At 43.8% G+C, this 25,731-nt stretch overlaps 1 protein-coding gene across 1 annotated transcript in view; it reads left to right on the top strand.

Moving 5' to 3' along the window:
- The window catches only part of LOC118596576 (baculoviral IAP repeat-containing protein 1a-like), a 38,484-nt gene that overhangs the window by 7,765 nt on the left and 4,988 nt on the right, over positions 1-25,731 (top strand). The window contains exons 2-11 of the mRNA XM_036207488.1: positions 939-1,020; positions 1,876-1,927; positions 6,279-6,398; positions 8,406-8,505; positions 10,473-10,554; positions 12,370-12,427; positions 12,907-15,018; positions 21,256-21,423; positions 24,058-24,210; positions 24,525-24,611. Coding sequence (XP_036063381.1) covers positions 939-1,020; positions 1,876-1,927; positions 6,279-6,398; positions 8,406-8,505; positions 10,473-10,554; positions 12,370-12,427; positions 12,907-15,018; positions 21,256-21,423; positions 24,058-24,210; positions 24,525-24,611 — 3,014 coding nt within the window. The remainder of the gene's footprint in view (positions 1-938; positions 1,021-1,875; positions 1,928-6,278; positions 6,399-8,405; positions 8,506-10,472; positions 10,555-12,369; positions 12,428-12,906; positions 15,019-21,255; positions 21,424-24,057; positions 24,211-24,524; positions 24,612-25,731) is intronic.

Consider the following 25,731-nt stretch of genomic DNA (forward strand, 5'->3'; position numbering starts at 1 on the left):
GCTTATCCCCTCCGAAAGGCCCCGGAGTCCCCACTCTGTTTACTGCATGGCAGTCTCTTTATTGCTTGTCTTGCACATTTGGTTCAATGAGATGACAGCAGAGCACTGTGGAGTGTGCGTACAGCTGAAGCTGCTCCCGAGGCTGAGGCAGAAGATTGCTCTAGGCCAGGAGTTTATCATTAACCTGGGCAACACAGGGGCACCTCATTATAAAACAAAAATAAAAGCAATCTGAAGATTCAGTTTTAAATAGCCAAGGTGTTGTCACTAATATAGACAAACAATGGTAATTCTCATGAGTAAGGTTTGGAGTGAATTTTTTACCACAGTATGTTTTGGTTGTCTTTCCCCCTCCTCTAGTTCCTCCCAGATCTCCCCCATTTTGCTGCTCAGCCAACTTTATATTTTCTCTCTGTTTACACACACACACACACACACACACACACACACACACACACACGAAAACCAAAACAGTTAAAAAAACTTACAAGACAAAAACCAAAACCAAACCAAAACAAACAAAAACCCAAAATGAAACAAATGCCCACAGAAATAATATGGAGTTCCTTTTGTGTTGGCCAACTGTTCCTGAGCTGGGGGCCTGTCCTGGAGTGTGGTTGTTATACCAGTGACACTCCAGTGGAGAAGACTTATTTTCCCGGTTATCAGCGGGTATCAATTGCAGATAGCTCCTTGGTTCAGGGTGGGACCCTGTGTCTACTTCCCCTCTCAGTCCTGGGTCCCCATCTGGTTTGGACCTGGGCAGGACTTGTACTTGCTATTGGGGCAAGTTGTTTTTGTTTTTTTTGTTTTTGTTTTTGTTTTTTTTTTTTTTGACTGTTTCACTGATGTATAAAGTCCAGTAGTTCAATAGGTTTTATTAAATGCTCGTTGTGATTTAGAACATCTCTATTTATTGGGATATATTTTAATTATAGGTGTGAATTCCTTCAAAGTAAGAAATCCTCAGAGGAAATTGCCCAGTATATTAAAAGCTACGAGGGATTTGTCCATGTAACGGTAATTCACAACAATAAACTCTTGAAAATAGTGTGTGTTCATCACCTGGTAATATCTGAATTCTCAGGGTGAGGATTTTTATTTTCCATGGATCCATTCTCCCACCTCTCCTCTGCAGAGTGGAGGAGACACAACAATCTTGTGGTCTTGCTCAGCTAGAACTACTTGATAAGCTGGACCCATGTGAGGTGGTTTTCAGGCTGGCTTTGGGTGGCTTCCCCTGCCTCCTCATCTTCCCTCTGACTGAGGCCACTGCCCTGGCTGCCTGCTGCCTCCTTCTGGATGCCTGACTCTCTTCTGTCCTAGCTCCTGGTGACACAGGGCCCTCAGAGCTGGCTCCTGGCCCTGGCTGTCTAGGCTCTAAAGCAGTAAGGACTTCCTAGTGGCAAGTGGTGGGAAACTTAGTCCAAACAGAAGCCAAGGGAGGATGTCATGGTTGACTGACTCAGAATCAGCATCTGCAGAGAGCACAGACTGAAAGTCTGGGTGCAGTTTTCTCGGAGGGAGAGTTGCTCAATTGGAAAGGTTCTTCTGAGGCAAGCTTCCTTCCCGTGGCTCAGTTCCTCATGAGTCAGAATGCATCTGTGTGTGACTGCAGTTCTGTTGCTGAGCTGCGTGTTCCCTAAGAGTGACCCGGAGAAAGTTCCCATTTGGCACAGGTGCTCACTGATGTTTTGTACTGCATAAAAATTCCTAACATCAATAGGAATCAAACCAAAACTAAAGGGCTGCTTTGTGAACAATTCTGCTGCTCTAAGGAAACTTGGCTTTAGTGGGGGGAAGGCCTTCACTTGCAGCTCACAGATAGATGTACATTTTATAAATCAGTCAGTAACCTGCATTTCTTTCCCTCAGGGAGAACATTTTGTGAATTCCTGGGTTAGAAGAGAATTACCTATGGTGTCAGGTAAAACCTCGGGCACATTCTAAATGCTTTGGTTGTTTTTCTTTTTCTTTCTTTCTTCTTCTTTTTTCTTGTGCATTCTCATTTTTTTTTAGCCTTCTCATTTTTCTCCTTTTAAATATTTTAAAATGTGATTTATGCTTTTATGGAATGAAATTCAGGTCAGCATAACTTTATGGTGCTGGGTCAAAACTTCTGGAGTCTGATGTAAAACTTAGGAAAAAAGTTTCCTCATGACAAGTACCACAACAAAGCTTTAGGCATGGCTACTCCTTTGCAAAGTATATTTTCATTGTTTGTTTGTTTTTTGTTTATCGAAACAGGGTTTCTCTGTGTGGCTTTGCGCCTTTCCTGGAACTCGCTGCAAAGTACATTTCTTTGTACATTTTCCCACAAGAATGTGTTCTATTGCTGAGAACAGTGCTCAGGTTAAGGGCCTATGGGAGAAGGTCTTTTAATCAGCATAACAGCAAATTCTTTTGTAAAGTACATGGGACCTCTTTCGTGAGGATGGTTTGTGTTGACTGAGACGATGCTCAGGATTCTGGGAGATTCAGTAAGGGCTAGCTTTACAGAACAGCAAAAATGGCCAGGTATCAACACATCCATTTCCAGCCTTCTGGATGGAAGCAGGTGCCAGTCTCCTCCACTGAAGAAGAAAGCCTGAGTGTGACAGTTCTGGTTTCTCTAGTGCTTGTCTGTGAGCTCATGCCCTCTACATCACCTCAAATGGGATATGAGATAGTTTACTCTGCAGCCAAATATGAGTGACTGTAGCCGAGGAAAATAAGATTTGTGTTACCCCAAATTCCATGTTCCAAAGTGGAAGAAGTTTCACAAAAGTTTTTATAGTTTTAGTACAAAGAAAGTCATAAATCAAGGTGCTTTTCAAACACATTGATAGAAACATTAACAAGACAGTTATAGCAATGTGGGAAGAGTTCGGCCATAGGCCTCAGGTGGTGTCTAATGGCTCAGCCTCTTGATTGTGAGAAACTGGGTTTTGTAAACATACATTTTAAGAGGTTTTTATCTGTTAGTTACAGGATGTTAGGTCTGACACAGAGGTAGGCAAGAAATGGCTATTTAGGGAATGAATGATAGCTCAAGACAAGGTATAATTAGGCTCTGGACCTGCAACATTCCGACCTGTCCACATCATTCAAATTGTAATCAATCAACCTTGACAGACACAGCTCCTTTCCAGGAATTCTTGTTCACATATCCACCATTAAGCATTGAACTCAGGACATCAGATTTATGACAAGTACCTCAGCCCACTAAGCCACCTCACTGGCCTGGAGTGTCATAGATTTTTTTATAGATAAGCATGGGTGAATGTGGTAGAGTCATTTATTTAACTGACACTGCCTTTAAAACAACTGAAGGTAGTTCAGGGTCTCTTGTATCCCAGGCTGGCTCAAACTCAAGAAAGACTCAGAACTTCTGATCTTTTGCTTCCACCTCCTGAGGGGTAAGGTTTCAGACATGCTCCACCATACCTGGCTTATCCTTGGGTTCCATCCCCACCACCTCCAGAGAACAGAGGGGAGGTTGGAGAGTTATCTCAGTGACAGAGCACTATTTATAGCAAGGTGCTGGCCTCTGAGTTCAGTCCCTAGAGGCAAGGGTGGGGTGCATATGGGAAAGGACACTGGGCAAGACAATGACAGCCACGATGGTACAGCGAAATTTCCATGGTCCACTGACTATGGTGCTGCACACTGACAATCCCAGTACTTGGGAGGTGGCCACAGGAGCTCAAGGATAGCCCAGACTCTGGTATGAAGTTAGAGGCCAGCATGGGCTACATGATATTTTCTATGAAGAACAAAACAAATAGAAAAAAAAAAAAGAAATTCTAAGGTTAGTGCTATGTATGGTGAACCATACCTAAACCTCCAACTCCAGAGAACCAAGGCAGAAAGACCACAAATTTAAGGGCAGCCTGGGCTACTACATAGCAAAATGCTGTCTCAAAAGGTGTAAGCTGAATCAGACAAAAACATCCTTTTGGCAAGATTCACCATTTTCCAGTAACTTGCTATAATGACACACACAAAGGGAAAAGAAGAGGTAGCCAATGTTTGTTCTCTAGGTCTTTAGAAAGCAGAGCTGTCTCTTTGAACACATATGCAAGAGTTTATAAAAACAACGACATTTTAGACATAGGGGGAATGGGCTATTCAAAAGGATGATCACAAATGTTACTATAGCTGTGGGGAACAAAGGAAGTCTTGAGTGAATGTGTAAGGAGTAGATGAAGTCCTGAGTGTATGGTCACTTTTTTAACATGTCAAGGACCCAATGCCTCAGATCTGTGGGAATGGCAAAAGTGTTTTCCCTGGGTGAGGCTTTAAGGGGTGGGAGAGCCTTCTTCTGGTCTGAGTGTGAATGTTCACAGTGTGTGTAAGTATGTGTTTATGAATGATTGAGCAGTGTGTAGCTGGAGTTCTCTCCAGTCCCGCCCATGCCCGCAGCCACTCAGACCCAAGTAAACATACAAAGACTTATATTACTTATAAACTGTATGGATGTGGCAGGCTTCTTGCTATCTAGTTCTTATATATTAAATTAACACATTTCAATTAATCTATAAGTTGCCACATGGCTTGTGGCTTACCGGTACTTTTACATCTTGATTCCTCTGTCTCTGGCTGGCGACTCCTGACCCCACCTTCCTGTTCCCAGAATTCTCTTCTCTGCTTGTCCCATCTATGCCTGGCTACTGGCCAATCAGCATTTTATTTATTAACAAATCAGAGCAACACATTCACAGCATACAGAGCAATATCCACAGCAGCAGTGTGTGTAAAGACTAGCTTTTCCTCCCTGGTGTGTGCAGCTGGAGACTACTGTCCTATAGAGACTGCCTATGAAGGCTACTTAACCCCTCTCCTGCCATGTATATCATAGACTCACTTAACCTCTGTCCTGTGAGGTATATAATAAATTCACTGAACCATTCCCCTGTGATATATATATAATAAACTCTCTTAACCCCTCCCCTGTGAGTTATATAATAAACTCACTTAACCACTCCCCTGTGGTGTATATAATAAAGTCACTTAACCCCTCCCCTGTGAGGTATATAATAAACTCAACCCCTCCCCTGTTAGGTATATAATAAACTCACGTAACCCCTCCCCTGTGATGTATGTAATAAACTCATGTATGTTCCAGGTTGATGCATAGTTGGTGCTTGCTCCATTAGAGTAAGTACAACCCACCCAATCCCAGATGTTCTGTGCACATGTCTGTCATTTCTTCTGTCTGTTCTTTCTTCATTCCCTGTCACTGCAATCAGGGTCAGACCCAAAGCTGCACAGGCTGCAGTGCATGGCTATACTGGAATGGTCTGTTTTCACACAGCACCAAGTTAAGGGCAGGATTCTTGCTGAAGAGTTAAGGTATGTATTGAGCATTTTAAGAGCTAATAAGGGCTTGGTATAGTGGTGCATACCATTAACCCTAGCATGTAGGAGGCAGAGACAGGCACATTTCAGTGTGCTCAAGGCCAGCCTGGTCTACATATTGAGTTCCAGGCTAGCCAAAGCTGTATAGTAAGACCCTGTTTTCAAAATCACAAACAAAACAAAACAAACTAATAAGGGCTAGGGGTAGCAAAGGCTTTTTGAGAACCAAGACCTACATTCTAGCTCCAGAATCCATGTGAAAAAACTATGTGTGGCAGTATGGGCTTGTGGTCTCAGTGCTGGGGAGGCAGATGCATCAACCCTGGGGACTCCAAAGCCAGACAACTTTGCCTGCAAATGAGGGACTCTCTAAAAAAAAAAAAAAAAAAAAAAAAGTGGGCGAGAGATGGATGAAAAATAGTGAAGGTTGTCTTCTGGCCTCCACTTGTACAAGCCCACAATGCACATGTACCCCCCCCCCACATACCTGTACACACACACACACACACACACACACACACACACACACACGGGAGGAGGAGGAAGAGAGAGAAACTTAAGGGCTGAACATGCTTCTTGAAATGAATGATGGAGAATGATCAGAGGAAGGAAGCCAAAGAGAAGCTCAAGGACCAGCCTGCTCCTCCCAGAGGACACTCATTGTGGCACCAGGGAGCTGGTCCCTATCACTCCATGGCTTAGTAAAAGTAAAATAAAATACAGGCCTCTAGACTGTAAAAATATTTTTCTTAGTTAAATTGAAGTGATTGCTTCTTTTATCCCTTCATGCTTTTCTAACCACCCTCACTTATTTTGACACAAGCACAGTACACCAGATCATTGCACCTGCGCACACAGCTAACTTGAACTTCGCGATCAAAGCCTGCTGCTCTCACCTACGTCTATTTTTATTTTTCTTTCTCTCCCCAACCCCCAAGCTTACTGCAATGACAGCGTCTTTGCTAATGAAGAACTAAGGCTGGACACCTTTAAGGACTGGCCCCATGAATCCCCTGTGGCTGTTGAAGCTCTGGTCAGAGCAGGCCTTTTCTACACAGGTGAGTCAGTAGTTTGTGTCCACCAGATGTGTTTGTCCAAGTCTTGCATTTGTCTCCACGCAGCAATCTCCATTCTCCATCATTCCGCATAGATCCCTTTGCTGGCTCATAAGACCTTCAGTTTCCCTCAATTCCCTTGGTGCTCAGCCTCCAAACTTGAAACCCAAGGTCTGGGCTGATGGTGAGCACAGTCGTCCATTTGGAATAATTATCATGTCTTTTTGTCTACACCTTTCTTTCCCTTGTATCTTACCCCTAACAACACCCCAGGAGTTTCCAGAAACTGGCCCAAGACGATGATGCTCATATTTCTTTCTCTTACGTGTGTTTGTGAGTGTGGTGTGTGTTCATGTGTGTGCAGGAGGTTAGAGGACAGCAGAAGGAATTGACTAGCCTGCTCTATTCCCTTCTGTCTTATTCTCTTGAGACAGGGTGTCTCACTGAATGAAGAGTCAGGTGGTAGCCAGCCAGACCCATGCTCTTGCTGTTTCTTCACTGGGGTAACAGGTGTGTGGTTGGCCTCATCTAGCTTTTCATGTACATGCCAAGATTTGAACTCAGGTCCTTGTGTTGACACAGCAAGCCCTCTTACCCAGTGAGCCATCTCTCCATCCCCCTTATATTTCTTTCACCAGAACTTAGATGGCCCTACCTACTTTTGAGAGTTCTGAGAAATCCAATGTTTTCCCTGCGTAACAATATGCCCAGTTAAGAATTGAAGTTTCTAGGGTCTGACTAGTCAGCCAGGTGCTTGCTGTGAGAATAAAGACCTGAATTTATATTCCCAGGACCTATGTGAAAAGCCAAGTGTGAGGGGACATGCCTGTGATCCCAGCTCTGGGTTGCAAAGACAGGTGGATCTGCAGAGCTCACTGGCATACTTATGTTGCTGAATCAGTGAACTCCATGTTCAGTGAGAGACCTTCCTCAAAAAACAGGTGGAGAGCAATAGAGGAAGGTAGCTGTATGCATGTGCAGTATGCAGATGCAGTACATGTATATATGAACACACACACACACACACACAGGTTTGGAGTTTCTATTGCTAAGGAAAATGGGAGAAAGTGGGATGTAGATAACTGTTTTTCACCATACAATGCTCACAGGAGAAATACTTGCAAATTTGTTTCCTTAGTTTCAAACTATGAAGAATCTCCTACAAGTCCTCATCTCTCTGTAGCTGCTGCCCAGCAGAAGCTCCACTCAGTAATCCACAAAGCTGGTTCCCCTCAGCTGGGTCACTGCCTAAAGTACAAGGAGAGAATCAGGAAAAGATATGGCGTGCTCCCTAGCCATCTAGCTAGTGTTCCTCTGACCAAATGCAGAGTTGGGATGGAGTTTTCTGTAGATCTGTCACTGTGGTTACATAATGCTGCAAGTTTGTCAGGGCAGGTCAGAATGTGGATCGTGCAGACACCTTATCTAACAGATGTAGTCCATTAGCATGAGTGGCCTTTTTACCTCAGTCTTAACCCTCTGTCTCTTCTTTATTGTGTCTCCTCTTGCTGCCTTCCCTAGGTCTCATGGGCCATGTTCTCCTACTGCAATAATGTGGGAAGAGACGAGTCATTCTTCATGATCTCACTACAGCGAACCCTAAATTTGCTCTTGTGTTTCTCCACCTCCAATCTTCACATATATTCTTTCTCATTTATTCCTTAAGCAGATGCCTATTGATGGCCTACGTCTGTGAGAGTCTGCTGTGTCGTTATTGTCTAATCAGACAGCAGTCTCTGCTCCCACAGAGTTCCTATTCTTTGAAATCTCTCAGAATGGCAGGTCTGAGATGGTCAGAATACATAGTGCACAGGAACATTCAGTGACTATTGCTGACCGCCCCACTGAAGGACCAAGAGTCCCCTGTGGGCTGTTGCCCCTGATGACCTGTGCACGACTCTGCCACACAATCTAACTGGGGATGCAAATAGGGTTTTATTATTGTTATTATCTGCTTGTGAGTTGACCGGTGTATGTCAGAGTACACTGACCACATTTCCTTCCTTCTAGGCATAAAGGACTCTGTCCGGTGTTTTTCCTGTGGAGGAAGTATGGAAAAGTGGGAGGAAGGGGACGAGCCATTAGAGGAGCACACCAGGTTTTATCCCAAGTGAGCACGGTGAACTCCCTTAGCCCTGAATGTACTTCAGCAGTTAGTCCTCACTGCTCCCCAACCTGCTTTCTCTGTGGACAGTCTCTGCCCTCTCCTCTGGTTCCCACTGTGAAGGACACAAAATTTTAGCTTCATCTCTTTCCTCCATGACATCCGCCCTGTCTAGCTTTCCTCTCAGAGTTAGACTTGGTTTTGACTGGGTCAACAGATATAATTTTAAAGACAGCATCTTGCTACATAGCACACACCATGCCAAACTTTCTAGGTAGCCCAGATTGGATTTGAACTCATGAATTCCTTCATCAGCTTCCAAAGTGATTCACATCCAGGGTGTGCCTGGCAGTACCATACTGTTTTGATTCCTTTGATTAGAAACTGCTTTCCCCTCCTGCTTCTTCTTCTAGAAGCTTTTAAAATTTCCTATTTCCAATATCCAAGAGTTCACACAAAAGTATTTCTTTTCTGTGGTTTTCTTCTCCCACTGCTGGGGATGAAACCAGTGAGTCGGGCACGCTAGGCAAGGCCTTTACTGTTGCGCTGCTCTGACGCCTTTCTGTCCATCTTCAAGTTTATTTTTACTCATTTTCGCCACATAAAATTCTCTAGAAATGTTCAATTGCAAGAAGAAATTTGTTGTTTTCACTAAGTAATTATCAAGAGTTTTTTCAGAAGTAAATATCAGTATGTGCAGAATTAGGAATGAGTATTTTTGGCTGGACGCAGAGGTGCACACCTGTAGTCCCAGTTCTCAGAGGCTGAAGGAAGAACATTGTATAGTTTCCTTCTATGTGAACACGTTAGTATGATTGACTTTACGATGAGTTTATTTTTAAAATCAAGCAGTTAAAAGTTAAGAAAGAAAGCACAATTGAAGATGTCCTTTGTTGTAATGGTCCTTTGCAGGCTTGAGCCACAGCTGCATTGGAGTCTCCTGTTCTCTCTTTAGTTCCACAGGAATTCTTTGTGCAGCCAAAGTCTAAGTAAAATTGTGCTACATTATTCTGATGTTAGAAGAATTGAAGTCTAATTTGTTTAACTTTTGTTTTGTTTTGTTTTGTTTTGTTTTGTTTTTTCAAGACAGGGTTTCTCTGTGTAGCTTTGTGCCTTTCCTGGAACTCACTCTGTAGCCCAGGCTGGCCTCAAACTCACAGAGATCCACCTGGCTTTGCCTCCTGAGTGCTGGGATTAAAGGTGTGTGCTACCACTGCCCACCCTAATTTGTTTAACTTTTAAAATCAATTATCTGTTTATGAGATAGAATGGTGATAACAGGACAAATCCTTAGAAAGATTCTTCTAAAGTGTGTTTGTTACTAGACATTAGTTTTAAGTAATAATGGGTTCGTTCCGGCATTTTTGTACATGTACACAGTGTATTTCAATTATGGTTACTACCACCCTCCTGTCACCCCCTCTTGTCCTCCTCTCAGTCCCATTAGCTCCTCCACTTGGGGTCACGTGCTGGAGACCAGCTGGGACTACATAGTGAGATCTGTCTCAGCTTCCCTAACTAAGCCTATTTCCTTCTCAGTGTGAGGTTTGAAGACGCTGGAGTCCAGGACCAAGCCATCTGGCAGTGCAGGCTCCTGGTTTTGAGTGTCTGAGGTCATTCTATCTGTTTGCACAGACAGGCACTAACTACATGTACTCAACACACCGTGCTCTCTGCATAGTCTCACCACCACTTTACAAACCACATGCACTGAGTGTTGACAGTCAACGTGAGAATCTCTTTGTTCTCAAGACAGGGTTTCTCTGTGTCATCCTGTCTGTCCTGGAACTCACTCTGTAGACCATGCTGGCCTCGAACACACAGAGATCTGCCTGCCTCTGCCTCCCAAGTGCTGAAATTAAAATTGTGAGCCACATTAGCTGTCTACTTCATTATTGTTTCTGTGTGTTAAAACCTAATACAAATGCTTATTTGCATGGAACTATTTTATGACTTTGATCTTCTCTGTTTAGCTGTCTTTTTCTCCAAAACCTGAAGTCCTCTGCAGAAGTGATTCCTGACCTTCAGAGCCACTGCATACCTCCAGAGGCCACGGTAATGGACACCGCCCCCTCTCTGACTCTCAGTGCATGGTCCTGTGGTGGAACACTGTTTTGAACAGCAACTGCCCATTGTCAATACAGAATTAAAAGAATTACACAATTATTTACTAACAACTAGCGTCTGATGGCTATAGACAGGGCTTCACAGTGAACAGAAGGTAATACCTAGCTCTCCAAATGTGCGATCCCATCTCCTACCAGGATTCTTCAGACTCTTTTAAGTTTAGACCTGACTGACATCTGAGCTTAATGGATCCCATCTGTGATCTTTAGACAGTAGGCTTGACTTCCTACTTGGTATTGAGAGACCTTTGAGGTATATTTCGTTTTGTTTGTTTAGTTTTTGCTTGAGACAGCTTCTCGTTATGAGGTCTAGGCTGACCTTGAACTTACTTCATATCCCAGAATGGCCTAGAATTTGTGATCCTCCTGTGTTACCTTTCCAAGTGTTAGGATTGTAAGTCTGTGTGTCAACATACACAGCTGAGTTTTTATTATTGTTTTGCTTCATTTCTTGTAGTGCTGGAGATCAAATGCAGGCAAGGACTCTGTAGCTGACCTACATCACTGGCCTGTAGATGTGTTTCCTAACAAAAATGATGCCTAGCAAAGTTGTAACCCAGATAATAGTTTGAACCCTACATCTCTCGGGGATACAAACTATCAATTGAATAGTCACACACACACTTCCTCATTTGGAGGTAGTATGGTAGTATACCGTTTGTCATTCCCAAAAAGATACAAAGCTTGGCATGAGGCCGCATGCCTGCAGTCCAGAACTCTGGAGACTGAGGCAGAAGTTGCCATGAGTTCAAGGCTGGCAATAAGTTTAAGATGGCCCTTATGTATGAGCCTCCGTATCACAAACAAAACAATACAAATGGGAAGTGAAGGAAAGGAAAAGGAGAAACAACTCGGTTCAGTTGATTAATCTTTTGTATTTGTCGTTTTCAAATGACTTTGCAGTCCCTGGGGATGTAGCTCAAATGGCAAAGTGTTTGCCAGTGCACATAAAGTCCTGTGTCTCGTCAGCACTGACCAAACTGTGTGGTGTGCACAGCTGGAGCCACAGCAATGGGAGGTGGAGGAAGGGGACCAGAAGTTCAAAGTCCTGGTCAGACACACACTAAGTGTGAGGCCAGTCTAGGTGAGCCAAGACTCTGCCTCAAAGAGAAGCAAAAATGAAAGGCAAGACACTGAAGCCAGGTGTTATGATTCACGCCTTTAATCCCAGCACTGGGAAATAGACAGAGGATCCCCATAGATGGAGGATCCCCATAGACGGAGGATCCCCATAGACGGAGGATCCCCATAGACAGAGGATCCCCATAGATGGAGGATCCCCATAGTCTACATTTAACCTTGTCTCAGAAAAAAGAATATGAAAAAAAAATCTGTGTGTGCATGTGTGCATAATAACCTTCCTCCCTCCCGGTATCTGGTATTACACACATAGTTACTAATAACCAAGGATGGAGGCAATACTTAATGCTTTTTGCAGGACCATTCTTGTTCTAGACACTACAATTTTGATCACCCACACAGCACTCACCCACAGAGAGGATGTATATCCCATGCATGTACTATCCAGGAACACACTCTTGCAGATGTGTGAGATTTATCCTTTCCTATCTAGAGCACTCCTTCCTTCAATCAGCCCTGAGTGTAGGCTGTGTTTATGGGATGTTGGGCTTTGATTGATTATACTATTAATTTGATTGGTAATATTGATATATTGTCAATGATAATATCGTACCCAATCCTGATTTAAACACAGTTTGATTTAATAAAGATTTCTCTTTCAAAGGACACCACAGGTGAAAGCAATCATAAGGATCCAGTGCCCGTTCCCTCTACAGTGGCCGGTAAGAACGTGAAAGCAACATGGGATTGTGTGTATTTGTACGTAGGGATTTGAAAGGAAAGTGTATTTAGAATCGTCCAAGGAGCTCCTAGGGAGGAGAGCACTGACATGGCAGGAACTGTGGGTGAGAGTGTCAGCGTTCCCGTGACATCTTGAGAGTGAATGCAGGACTAGTGACAGCAGTCCTTGTGTGAGATCCAAACCAGCCAGTCTTGAAAGGCTTCCTGCAGCAAGCCCGTCTCCTGGGGTCTTAAATCGGAAATTAGGATGCCAGGATGCCTAAGTTCCCGTCAAATGAGGAACCTTAGACTTTCCCCCATACTTTCTGATGCAGTGGATGGATCTGAGAGGATCTTGGGGAGGGGGATGGGTGTCTGGGAAGTGGAAAGTCCTGATCCACCCTCAGCAGACAAGCTAAGTCATCACATTAGGATTGAGAAATGTGAAGGTGCACCTTCCTCTCCCCTCTCCTCTCTACAGACCTGGCTCAGAGTGCAGCCCAGTGGTGTCAAGAGGCAAAGAGTCTGAGTGAGCAGCTGAGAGGAGCCTACACCAAGGCCACTTTCCGCCACATGAATCTGCCAGAGGTGTGTTCCAGCCTCGGCACTGACCACTTGCTTGGTTGTGACCTGTCCATGGTTTCAAAGCACATCAGCAGGCCAGTGCAGGAGGCCGTGATTCTTCCTGAGGTCCTCAGCAATCTCAACTCCGTCCTGTGTGTGGAGGGGGAAACTGGCAGTGGGAAGACAACCTTCCTGAAGAAAACAGCTTTTCTCTGGGCATCAGGATGCTGTCCCCTGCTGAACAGGTTCCAGCTGGTCTTCTACATCTCCCTGGGTTCCACCAGACCAGACCAGGGGCTGGCTGACATCATCTCTGGCCAACACCTAGAGGCAGGAAGATGCATTAGTGAAGTGGGCCTGAGCAGCATCATCCAGCAGTTAAAGCACCAGGTGCTGTTCCTGTTGGATGACTACCATGGGATGGACTCACTGCCCCAAGCCATCAAAACCCTGATTACCAGGAACTACTTGACCCGGACCTGCTTATTGATCACTGTCCATACAAACAGGGCCAGGGACATCCGCCCATACCTAGATACAATTCTAGAGATCAAAGAGTTTCCCCTCTCTAACACTGTCTCTGTATTACGGAAGTTATTCTTCTATAATATTTCACGTCTGCAAGATTTTATGGTTTACTTTGGAAAGAATGTAGATTTACAGGGAATTCACAAAACTCCTCTCTTTATGGCAGCAGTCTGTACTGACTGGTTTCAAAATCCTTCCAACCAGTCCTTTCATGATGTGGCAGTTTTCAAGTCCTATATGAAATACCTTGCCTTAAAACACAAGGCTACACCTGAGCCTTTCAAGGCCACTGTGTCCTCATGTGGCCAGCTGGCCCTGAGAGGCCTTTTTTCATTTTGCTTTGAGTTCAGTAGTGATGACCTCACAGAAGCAGGTGTTGATGAAGATGAAGATCTGACCACCTGCTTGATGAGCAAATTCTCTGCCCAGAGACTGAGACCTGTCTATCGGTTCTTAAGTCCTTTGTTCCAAGAATTTCTTGCTGCCATGAAGCTGACTGAGCTCCTGGTTTCAGAAAGGCAGGAAGACCAAGATTTGGGACTTGGTTATTTGAGACAAATTAACTCACCCTTGAAGGCTGTGAGTGCCTACAGCAATTTTTTGAAGTATGTCTGTAGCCACCCTTCATCAAAGGCAGGGCCAAAAATTGTATCTCATTTGCTTCAGTTGGTCCATGATAAAGAGTCTCTGGAGAACATGTCTGAAAATGAGGATTATGTGAAGCTCCATCCAGAAACTTCTCCGATGATGCAGTTAATTAAGGGATTGTGGCAGGTATCTCCTGAAGCTTTCTCTTCATTCATTTCAGAACATCTATTGAGCATTGCTTTAAACTTTGCTTATGAAAGCAACACGGTGGCTGCCTGTTCTCCATTTATTTTGCAATTCCTTCGAGGGAGAACACTGGCTTTGAAAATACTGAATTTACAGTACTTTGGAGATCACCCAGAAAGTCTGCTGCTTTTGAGGAGTGTAAAAGTCTCCATAATTGGAAATAAAATGCCACGCAGAGTACATTACTCAGTCATGGAAAAATGTTTTGAAACATTACAGCCACCAACAATAGACGAGGATTATGCATCTGCCTTTGAACATACAAAGAAATGGGAGAAAAATTTGGCTGAAAATGAAGATAACGTGAGAGATTTTATGAATAACCGACCCCAGCATCCACCCAGTATCAGTGCAGGCTACTGGAAACTGTCCCCTAAGCTGTACAAGATCCCGAGGCTGGAAGTTGGAGTGGCCAGCATGGGTCCAGCGGACCAAGCACTGCTCCGGGTCCTGATGGAAGTCTTCTCGGCATCACAGAATATCGAGCTCCATTTGAGCCACAGCAGCGGCTTTCTTGAAAGCATCTGCCCAGCTCTGGAGCTGAACAAGACCTCTGTCACCAAGTGCTCCATGAGCAGACTGGAGCTCAGCTCAGCTGAACAGGAGCTGCTTCTCGGCCTGCCTGCCCTGCAGTCTCTTGAGGTCTCAGGGACAAACCAGTTACCAGGTACCCCTGAGTGTCACATCACTGTTCTGATTGACACCGTGTTTTCTCATTCTTAGTTTTAGATGAATGAAACTTCTCAGGCACAAGGTCATAAATGTGCCTTGACAGAAGAGATCTAAGTACTTTCACTGTTTGGGACAGTGTATAATTCAGCGACAGGCCCTAAGTCATAGAATGTGTTTGAAGTAACTCATACAAAACTAGGAAAACGTTACCATCAGTATTCACCCCTCAAGGTCATTAATAAGAGAGTTTGAATTGCTTGTTATTGACAAATAATGGCCTGTGTGTAAGTCAATGGTAGAGAATCATCTGTACCCTTACTGCCTGAAAGAGGAGGGAGATTAGCTTCTCCAAAGAAGACTTTTTAATATGGGTAAATATTGCTTACGTCTTCTCCTAAGCCAACAGTTCTCCCCCTGTGGGTCACGACCCCTGAGGGTGTTGAATGTCCCATAAGACCATCAGATATTTACATACTGTTCAGAACAGTAGCAAAATTACAGTTATGAAGTAGCAACAAAAATAATTTTATGGTTCGGGGCTCACCACAACATGAGGAACTGTATTAATGGGTTACAGCATTAGGAAGGTCGAGAACCATTGCTTTAAGCAATGTTTGTTTTTATATAGACATTATCTTTTTAATGATTTCTTTTTTAAAAGGTTTCTCTCTCTCTCTCTCTCTCTCTCTCTCTCTCTCTCTCTCTCTCTCTCTCTGTATGTTCTCATGAGCGTGTATGTGTGGGTACCCTTAGAGGCCCGAAGAGAAGGTCAGATCCTTTGGATCTTTGGTTCCAGGCTGTGGTGTGCAGCTGGTGTGGTGCTGGGAACCTCACTGGGTCCTTTGCAAACAAGAGCTCTTGATGGCTGAGCCATATTTTCAGCTCCTGGACTTGACTTACCTCTCATTCAGTTGTTCTAAGATTTTAATACCACTGTAAATATTTGCTTTTTAAATATTGATGTTGTTAGAGCACAGCTTGGGTTTTCAGCAGCCTGTTGTGTGCCCAAAGATGCTCTGCTCTGTCTGTGGCTTCCTTTGTCTTTCTCTTTTTAAAACATAATTTCTTTATTGATCTTTGGGAATTTCACATCATGCACCCCAATTCTACACCCCTACCAGTCCCTCCATATCCAGCCTCCCAGCAGTGGCCTCCAAATGGAAATAAAAACAAAAAAACCAACCAAACTTGTAGTTGGAATTTTCTTTAGATCACCAACCAGCTCCCAAATAAAGACACAGAGACTTATTAATTATGAAAGCTTGGCCTTGACTTAGGCTTATCCCACTAGCTTTTTATTTAACCAGTTTCTAGTCATCTATGTTCTTCCTGGAGATTTTACCTTTCTTTTTTTTTTTTTTTTATTCTGTGTGTCCTACTTTTCTGCTTCTTCTTTGTCTGTCTGTCTGTCCCCTAAAGTCTCCCTGTTGCTTCCTTTTCTTTCTTTCCTGGAGCTTAAATTCCTCCTCCTACTTACTGCCCAGAAGTTCCACCTATTCCTCCTCCCTCACTATGGGCCGTTCAGCTTTTTATTAGACCAGTCAGATGCCTTACGCAGGCAAGTTAAAATAGCAACACATCTGTACATAATTAAACAAATCAACACATCTTTACATAGTTAAACAAATGCATCACATCTTTGATTAGTTAAACAAATAATCTGCAACATAAACCAAACCAAACCAAACACAAAGGGAAAAACAAAAGGACAACCCCTCCCCAACAACAACAACAAGGAAACCCTCTCTGTTCTTCCACCTTTCCCACCTCTCCAACCCCCCTTCATCAGTCCTGGTGGCATTGGGAGCCCAGATGTATCCCAAGTATACCCTTCTCTCTAAGCAGTTTTATTTGCAAATTTTCATTGTTATGAGTCTGGTTCAAGGCTCTGGTTTCTGGCACACCATCATCACTGGATCCTCACTGAAAACTTCTCTTGGATATCTGGCAGCCACCTTGAGTCATGGAGGTCCTGTGGTTATTGTTCCACAGAACCAGCCCATTCACAAGCTCCAGCAGATCCTAGATGGGATAGATGTCAGCGTGGGCCAGCCCTAGGTAAGCCTGGGTGTTAGTTGAGCTGGTCAGTCCAGGCCTTGGGGCCAACCCCCTCAGGTGAGGAGCAAAGCCACCTCCCCTGTGCCCATGCCATCAGGGTCAGATCTCCCCTGCCTTGGATGAGGCATGGGGCCATCTCTCCAGAGTGTGGAAGGCCAGCTCTCCCATGATGATCAAAGCCAGTTCTCTTGCTGCAGCATCAAGTGAGGCACAGTACCAGCTATCCCAGGGCCAGGGAAGGGCAGGGCCAGCTCAGCATGGTCCTCTGATCCCATCATGCATGGTTTCCATGGCTCCATGAGGCAACATGGGCCACAGACGTGGTCCTTGGCAGTGCCTTGGTAGTGGACCAGATCTTGGCTCTGGATGGAAGCACATGCTACTGAGATTAGGATGGCTCTGTGATGGCACAGCTCCTGGATATCAACAAGGCCACAGGTGGTGGCAGGGATCCCAGGTTTCTGTGTAACCTTGGTAGCAGCACAGATCCCGACTGTGGTGGAACCATGCATGCAGACATGATCCTTGGCAGCAACCTGATCTGGATGTCACCATTGCCTCAGGTGGCAGTGCATGCCACTCAGATCAGCATGGCCCCGGGGACAGTGTGGTCCTTAGACACTCATTTGTCCCCAGGTCTTGGGCATCCACGTAGCCTTTGATGGTAACAGGAACCTTCTGCATCAACACTGACCTTGGCTGAAGTGGGGGCCATGGACCCAGACATGGCTCCCAGCTGCTGCAGTCCTGGCCCAGATACCCCCATGATATCAGATAACAGTGCAGGCCATTCTATGCTGCAGCATGTCCCTTGGCCACTGACATGGACTCAGGTGGCTGACCTGACTCCAGGCCTCCACATGGCCCTCAGTAACAATATGGACCACAGACTTCAACACAGATCCTGGCTGCAGTGGGACCAGGGACCCAGACATGGTCCTCAGCAGCATCTCAGGTCTGGATGTCACCATGGCCCTAGGTGGCAGCACAGGCCACCCAGACTGCATGTTCCTGGTGAGAGCTCAGTCCTCATACACCAACATAGCCCTAGGTGGCAGCCCAGACCCTGGGAATCTGCATGGCCCTTGAGCCACAGATGTTGACTCAGACTTAATTGATATTAGATAATCAATTGGTGTGTTCTTCCCTGGGTAAGACTATTTCTCCCATTATCAGCATCCCTTAGTTTCCTATAGGGATTGTGTAGGGTTGAGGCCTCATGAACTTTCATTTAACTGGGGTGCTGTTATCCATCCTTTTACTCAATATAGGTGCCTATCTTTAAAGCTCAGATGTGTTACTGATAGACAATTGGTAGATGAATTATTATTATTATTATTATTATTACTTTGGTTTTTTGAGACAGGGTTTCTCTGTGTACCAGTCCTGGTTGTCCTGGAACTAGCTCTGTAGACCAGGCTGGCCTAGAACTAACAAAGCTATGCCTGCCTCTGACTCCTGAGTGCTGGAATTAAAGGCATGCTCCACCACTGCCCTGCAGGATTTTATTTCTTGATCCATTCTGCCAGCCTGCATCATTTGATTGGAGAACTGGGGCATTAATATCTGAAGTTATTATTGAAGTGTTGACTGCAGTCATTTTGTTGATTTCTGATGTTGGTGTTTTCTCTAGTACTTTGTATTTTGGTAATTATACCTTCAAGTTTCTGCATTCTCTTAGCTGTGTTCATCCTCCTCTTCAGCCTGAAATATTGCCTCCTTTTTTGTTTGTTGGATAAAATTTTTTAGGCTGTTTATATCATGGAAAATATTTTCCTACCAACTATGGCAGATAGTTTTGCTCAGTATATTAGTCTAGGTCAGATGTTGTGGTTCTTTTAGGACTTGGGATGCATTGCACCAGGCTCTCTGGCATTCAAAGTGTCCATTGAGAAATCAGCTGGTACTCTGATGTGTCTTCCTTTATGTGTGACTTGTGCTATTTTCTCCTAATACTTCAATATCTTCTCTCTTTTCCCCCTGTATATTAAACATATTTTCTGTTTGTTTGTTTGTTTGTTTGTTTTGAGACAGGGTTTCTCTATGTAACAGCTCTGGAAGTCCTGCAACTCACTTTGGAGACCGGGCTGGCTTCAAACTCACAGAGATCAGCCTGTCTCAGCCTCCTGAATGCTGGGATTAAAGGTGTGCACCACCATGCCTGGCTATGTATACTTAATATTTTATTTATAATATGCAATGAAGAGTTTCTTTTCTGTTTCTAACTATTTGGTGTTCTCTGTGCTTCTTGTATCTTTTGTATTGGTGTATCTTTCCTTAGTTTGGGTAAGTTTTCTTCTATGGTCTTGTTGGAGAGCTGGTCTATGCCATTGACTGGAATTCTCCCTCATTTATTCATAAAATTCAAAAGTTGGGTCTTTTCTTGGTATCCACATTTCCTCTGTGTGTGTGTGTGTGTGTGTGTGTGTGTGTGTGTGTGTGTGTGTGTGTGTGTAATTTGTATCGTCCTTGCATATTTGCTCTATAGCTTTCCATTGTCTTTGAGTCTTGTTGTTCTATCTTCTGCTCTTTCACTCGACTTCTCAGGCTTTCCTTTGAGAGTTCTAGCTGAGGTTTTAGGATTTCAACTCCATCTTCATTTCATTGAGTCTTCCTCAGTGTTTCTGTCTTCTGATTGAATTCCCTTCTCAAGTCTTGGATTGTCCTCATCATGTTGGTTAGCCTTAGGATTGTGTTCTTGGGCAACACTCAAACCTTCCTTCTTAAGATCTTTCTCCTTATTTTCATGGAGCTGTTTCTTTGTGCCATCTTTAAAACGCTGCATTCTCCATAAACTTCTTTTGTCAAGTACATGGTTGTTCTTTTCACTTCTGTGACGTGAGGTTCATCCAGGTCAGTCTCGTTGACAGACATTTATACAGGACTGGTAGATTTGTGGGGTGTGTGTGTGTGTGTGTGTGTGTGTGTGTGTGTGTGTGTGTAGGGGATTACTGCCTTGATCTTTCACAGTGTTTCTATTTTTGTTATGAGACTTCTTTTGATAGTTCTGTGTCTGATATAAATAGAGCATGTAGGGCAAAAGAGAGGCTGTATGGGTTGGATTGAGCCTGAGGTTGGATATGGCTCAGGTGGACCCAGGAGACAGACTAGGCTGGTGAAAGTTGTTCATTCTGGTTCAATATTGGGGTTGGAGTTATATGTGGGGGTTGGTGTGGGTATGAGGAGGGGAGCATCAGGCAAACTCACCCAGATAGACCCTGGAGAAGGATATATAGGACATGGCTGGGTAGAGAGGTTAGATGTGGTGTGTGAGTGGCCTAAAGGTTAGTGGCAGGCAGGGAGGTAGAGTGGGTCATGGCAAAATCCTAGACCTTGGTAGTGACACAGACTGGGCCCATGAATTAGATGTGGAATCTAGGCTAGAACTAATGGGTTGAGGATTGGTGAATATTGGGAGTATATTAGACTTACTTGGTACTAGAACTTGGAAAAGGATATACAGGATCTGGTTTGGTAGAGAGGTTCTCAGTTATATGTTTATATAAGTTGGAGGTAGGAGTTCAACTGTGCCCTTTTGCATGTGCAATACCAGTTGTTCCCATGCTGTTGCTGGTTGGGAAGCTGTCTTATTTATTTTGTGAGTCTGGAGAGCACCATGGGGCTTCCCCTATGCTCTAAGACCAGCAGATACTGTAGACATCAAGATCTTCGTGGATGTGCTCCTAAGCAGATGTTAGGATCTCTGAGATGTTTTGTCATGAAAATATCTAAAAATCACAGCACACTTGTGTAGTTAGAGTTTTCCTGCCTGGCCCAGTCAGGACAAATCTCTCTTACCCGCCAGTCCCACAGTCGCTCAGACCCAACCAAGAAAGCACACAGAAACTTACATTGTTTACAAACTGTATGGCTGTGGCAGGCTTCTTGTTATCTACTTTTTCTATCTTAAATTAACCCATTTCTGCTTATCTATACTTTGCCACATGGCTTGTGGCTTACCAGTATCTTTACATGTTGCTTCTCATGGCGGCGGCTGGCGGTGTCTCCCCCCAGCCTTCTACTTCCCAGAATTCTCTTCTCTCTTGTCCCGCCTATACTTCCTGCCTGGCCACTGGCCAATCAGAACTTTATTTACACAGAGCGATATCCACAGCACACTTGAGAACTTCCACCTGGGACTCTTGAGTGATGGAAACTATGTGCTGCTTTCCAGATCTACTCTTTGCTAACTTGGACAAATTCCCAAGCCTGAAAGAACTGTCTGTGGGACTAGATGGCATTCCAGATGTGCTTTCTGTCATCCCAGGAGATTTCCCAAACCTCCAGAACATGGAGAAGTTATCCATCCAAACTTCCACAGAGTCTGACCTCTCCAAACTGGGTAAGAATGGCACTGGGATCTCCCAGGTCATATTTCAGCTGGAAAATTACTTGGCTAATAATTGTTAGAATCATGAAATCACCATTAGTTAAAATTTCTGTGGGCCTGACAGCATGAACTGTGTCCATGGGAAGGTGTGATAACAGTGATCTTCCTCATTAAATACCTGACAGCGTGAACTGCGTTCATGGGAAGGTGTGGGAACAGTGCTCTTCCTCATTAAGAGGGCAGACATTTATTTATAACCCCAAGTTTCTAACATGACAGGAACTATTCTGAGATCTGCACACATACTAACTCACTCTTCATACCACTGTGTGAGAGAAGACACAATGATTATTGATGATTTTCAACTGGGGAAATTGAGGTCCGTGATTGCTCAGGTTTATCCAGCTAAGAAAATGTATCTTCAAAAGAGAAGGTTTGACTCCAGGACCTGAGGTTTAAACTCCCAACACACTTCCTCTCCAAGGCAGTTTGTGGAGTTCTTTTCTTTTGCTGGTTTTTTTTTTTTTTTTTTTTTTTTTTTTTTTTTTGTGGCACTTGCAGATCTGCCTGCTGAGGGAGGAAATCTGACTGGGGGCAACCTGGACCTTTCTTCCATTTCTCTCCATCCCAGCCTCCTGTTGATGGACAGCTGTGCAGACATCTTTCTAGAACATGTCATTTAGAAAAATGACTCAGGCACCGTCAGATCCTTAACTTGGAAAACCCTGAACACTGAGGACTAAAGAAATGTAAAAAGGGGACCGGATTAGGGCATGGTGGTTCATGCCTGTAATCCCAGAATTTGCTGAGGCAGGAGAACTGTCACAACATCAAGCCAGCTTAGCTCTTTAAATTTAGTTATTTCCAGGCTAGCCTGAGATACAATATGAGACCCTGTCTGAAGAGAAACAAAAGAAACAAACAAACATAATTTTCAGGTTGGGGAGATCCATCAGTAGGTAAAGGTATTTCCTGCCAAGCCTGTTGACCTCTGTCCCACAGATTCATATGGTGGAAGGAAACAATTCTCCCAGTTTCACCCTGACCTTTGCATGTGTCCTATGGCCAAGGATGACCCTCCACATACCATATACACATAGACAAAATAAATAAGATCACGTATTCTTCAAGTTGTGCTTCAGAGTCGTTTCCTCTTGTTCTGCGGGCCACAGGAATATATCATATGAAAGCAGTTGGTTATGGCAAAGTCACTACCTGAAGGAATCAAGGAATTCCTTCAGAGGAAGCCAAATTCCAAGGAGCTTTTGATGTTATTTTTGGCTTGTTATATCAGCTGTCTTCTGTTATGAAAATCATGTGTGCCTTCATAGTTTTCCCAATTGATTTTCCCCTAGAAGTGCTAACTGTGTGGACTGATCACTCTTTGGACATATACATTTAAGGTATTTGGAGAATAGCCTTGGGAAAGGCTTCCTTCCCCCCTCTCCCAGCCTATCTGGTTGTCCCCTTTCAGTACTGGAATCAGAGAGCTCCCTTAGCCACTTTCAAGGATTAACAGTAATAATAGTCTACATGCTAGTCTCCTGATGTAAGGTAAATTCCACAAGGAGACACCACCTAGGTCAGGTGGATGTTAAGTAATAGCTTTACACAATTTAGCTCTGACCCTTCCTTCTTACAGCCTTACTAACTTTATAGACCCCTAACTTCTTACCTAACCACGTCTCAGAATGTAGACTGAGCACATAGACCCCCTTTTTGATATACTAACGGTCATCAGCATTCAGTTGACCTCCTCTTTTACCACTACCATTTTGGATTGTAAAAGAAAGCCTGGTGGTCATTGCCTGAGAAAAAATTTTACCTGCCTTTATGACCCCATAGAATTCAAACCTGGTGACCTTGCTGGAGAGGAGATTACTATTGCTTGGGTTTATAACTGGATTCCTGGGAGACTTAGGAGGTATGTAGACAACGGAGAGAACTTAGAGACAGAGAACAGAGAGGGATAAGGAGGATTGTGACCAGAGAGAACATGTGGAGGAGATGGAAGATGAGGAAGAGTCAGATGGGGAAGTACTAGCTGGGCAAGAACGAGATGAAAGGTACCTAGATGAGGCAGGATTAAGATGAGAGAATTAAGATAGAACTTAGAGGGAGCAGTAGATGAATATAGAGAGAAACCAGGCAGGAAGGAGATAAAAAGAATGGAAGCTTGTAGAGAGAGAACTGACACAGAATAATAAAGTGTATGGAGTAAGGAGTTTCATACATGGATTCTTTTTTCAAAGATTAATTATCAGCTGGTTGTAGATTCTTCCCCTACCCTGGGAGGGGACTATAGAGAGGCTGGACCCCCATAGTCCTCCATACTCTTTTATATGACTCTGTACATAATTCCTCTTGCATCAGGGCAATGTGCAAACACAGAGATAGCAGGTTGCTGATGCTGAAAGTGAAATATGAAGAGAAGAAAACTGACCCAGGGAGGATCAGGAACCTGCCCCAGGTCTTCTGCTCACTAGTCAGTGGCAGAAGCTGAGCACACGCCCAATGTGGCCTGAGCACTGGATCACTGTGTCACTGCCTGTTTAATGGTGTGGCTGGAGATTATGGACTGAGAGGCCAGTCTGGATAGCAATTTGTAACCTTCTTTACTTCCTGACTATCCTTCATCTTTTCCAGTTAAATTGATTCAGAGCTCTCCAAATCTCCAAGTTTTCTACCTGAAATGTGATTTCTTTTCGAATTGTGAGTCTCTCATGACTGTGCTTGCTTCCTGCAAGAAACTCAGAGAGATTGAGTTTTCTGGACGATGCTTTGAAGCCATGTCATTTGGTAAGAACTATACAACGTTGATTTAAATGCTCCTGTGAACAAAGTCATTAAATACTCTAGAATTAAAAGTCTGCTGGTGTCACAGAAACTGTGACAGCATCTGACTTCAGTGAGTCTTTCTCAACAATGAAGTGCATCTGTGTCTACCACATAAACATTTCCTTTTCAGAATTGTTTCCTCTGCTTAGTCATAGTAATTCATTCTGGATATTATATCACCTTTCATCACTTTTGAAACACTCTCACTTCAATGGTATTTCTCTGTGTCAAAGGAAATGTATCTGAACTAGCTATATTTCATTTTCCCTTTCTAGTCACCATTTTGCCAAATTTTTTGTTTCTGAAGATATTGAAACTTGAACACCAACAATTTCCCGATAAGGAAACATCAGAAAAGTTTGGTAAGTTTATAAACAGAGTTCCTTAATGTACTCTTTATCCTCCTCCTCCTCTTCAGTGAACCTACAACGAAGCAAGCTGTGCACAGTTGTCCTTGACATCATGGCAGCTGGGTCCAGGACCTCTGCTCATGCAAACACTACAAGATGCTCCACTCCATGATAAAATGGTGCAGTGTTTGCTCATGACCCTACATATCCTCCTTATACTATAAACCACCTCTCAATTGCTTACAATGCCTCATGCAATGTAAATGCTATGTAAACAAGTGTTACACTGTGTTCTTCTGGGAATAATGGCGAGGGGGAAATGTCTGTACACATTTGGCACAGACATGATTTTTAAAGATTGAACCTGTGGTTGGTGGAATGTTCTGATACAGAGGGGCAGCTGAACCAGCTGTGCTGGTCCTTAGGAGGACATCATAGAGATTGATGCTCAATATCACCCCCAGATGCCATCACTGTTGGTCCCACACATCCTCACACTTGATCTCATTAAATGCAATGTCCTCAGACTCGCTGACTTTTTAGGAGAGAATTTGGTCATGATAACATTGTGGAACTTCATAGTCTGGCACCCACTCCAAACATGCTATGTCCTTTTTGTTTCAAAGGTTCCAGAATTCATATTAAAACTTCTATTTAAAATTAAGAAAACACTATAACTCTAGGGAAAGGCCACACCACAGGCTGTAGCAGACCCAATCAGAAGGCAGGTGTCCTGTGCCCAGTCTGAGAGTGTCTTCCTTTTAAAGTTAATTAAACTTTAAAATATTTATTCTTGTCTGATGTGCATGAATGTTGCCTGCATGTGTATGTCTGTGCACCACATATGTTCTTGGTGGTCACAGAAGTCAGAAGAAGGTTTTGGATCCACTGGATCTGGATGGTTGTCAGCCACATGTGGAGACTTCTGCAAAAGTAACTAGAGATCTTAACCACTGAGCTATCTTTTCAGTCCCACATATTTCCCCTTGAAATAAATTAGTGTATATAAGTTGTGACAAAGTAAACTTGAGAAGCTTTGCTTCTGAGGCTCTGCTCGTAACAGCAGTTCAGGCAGTAAAAATAAATGCCAGAGAGAGAAAGAAAATCACATTGGAAATATTGTTGTGGACTC

This window comes from Onychomys torridus, chromosome 15, assembly GCF_903995425.1.
Source record: "Onychomys torridus chromosome 15, mOncTor1.1, whole genome shotgun sequence".
Lineage (NCBI taxonomy): Eukaryota > Metazoa > Chordata > Mammalia > Rodentia > Cricetidae > Onychomys > Onychomys torridus.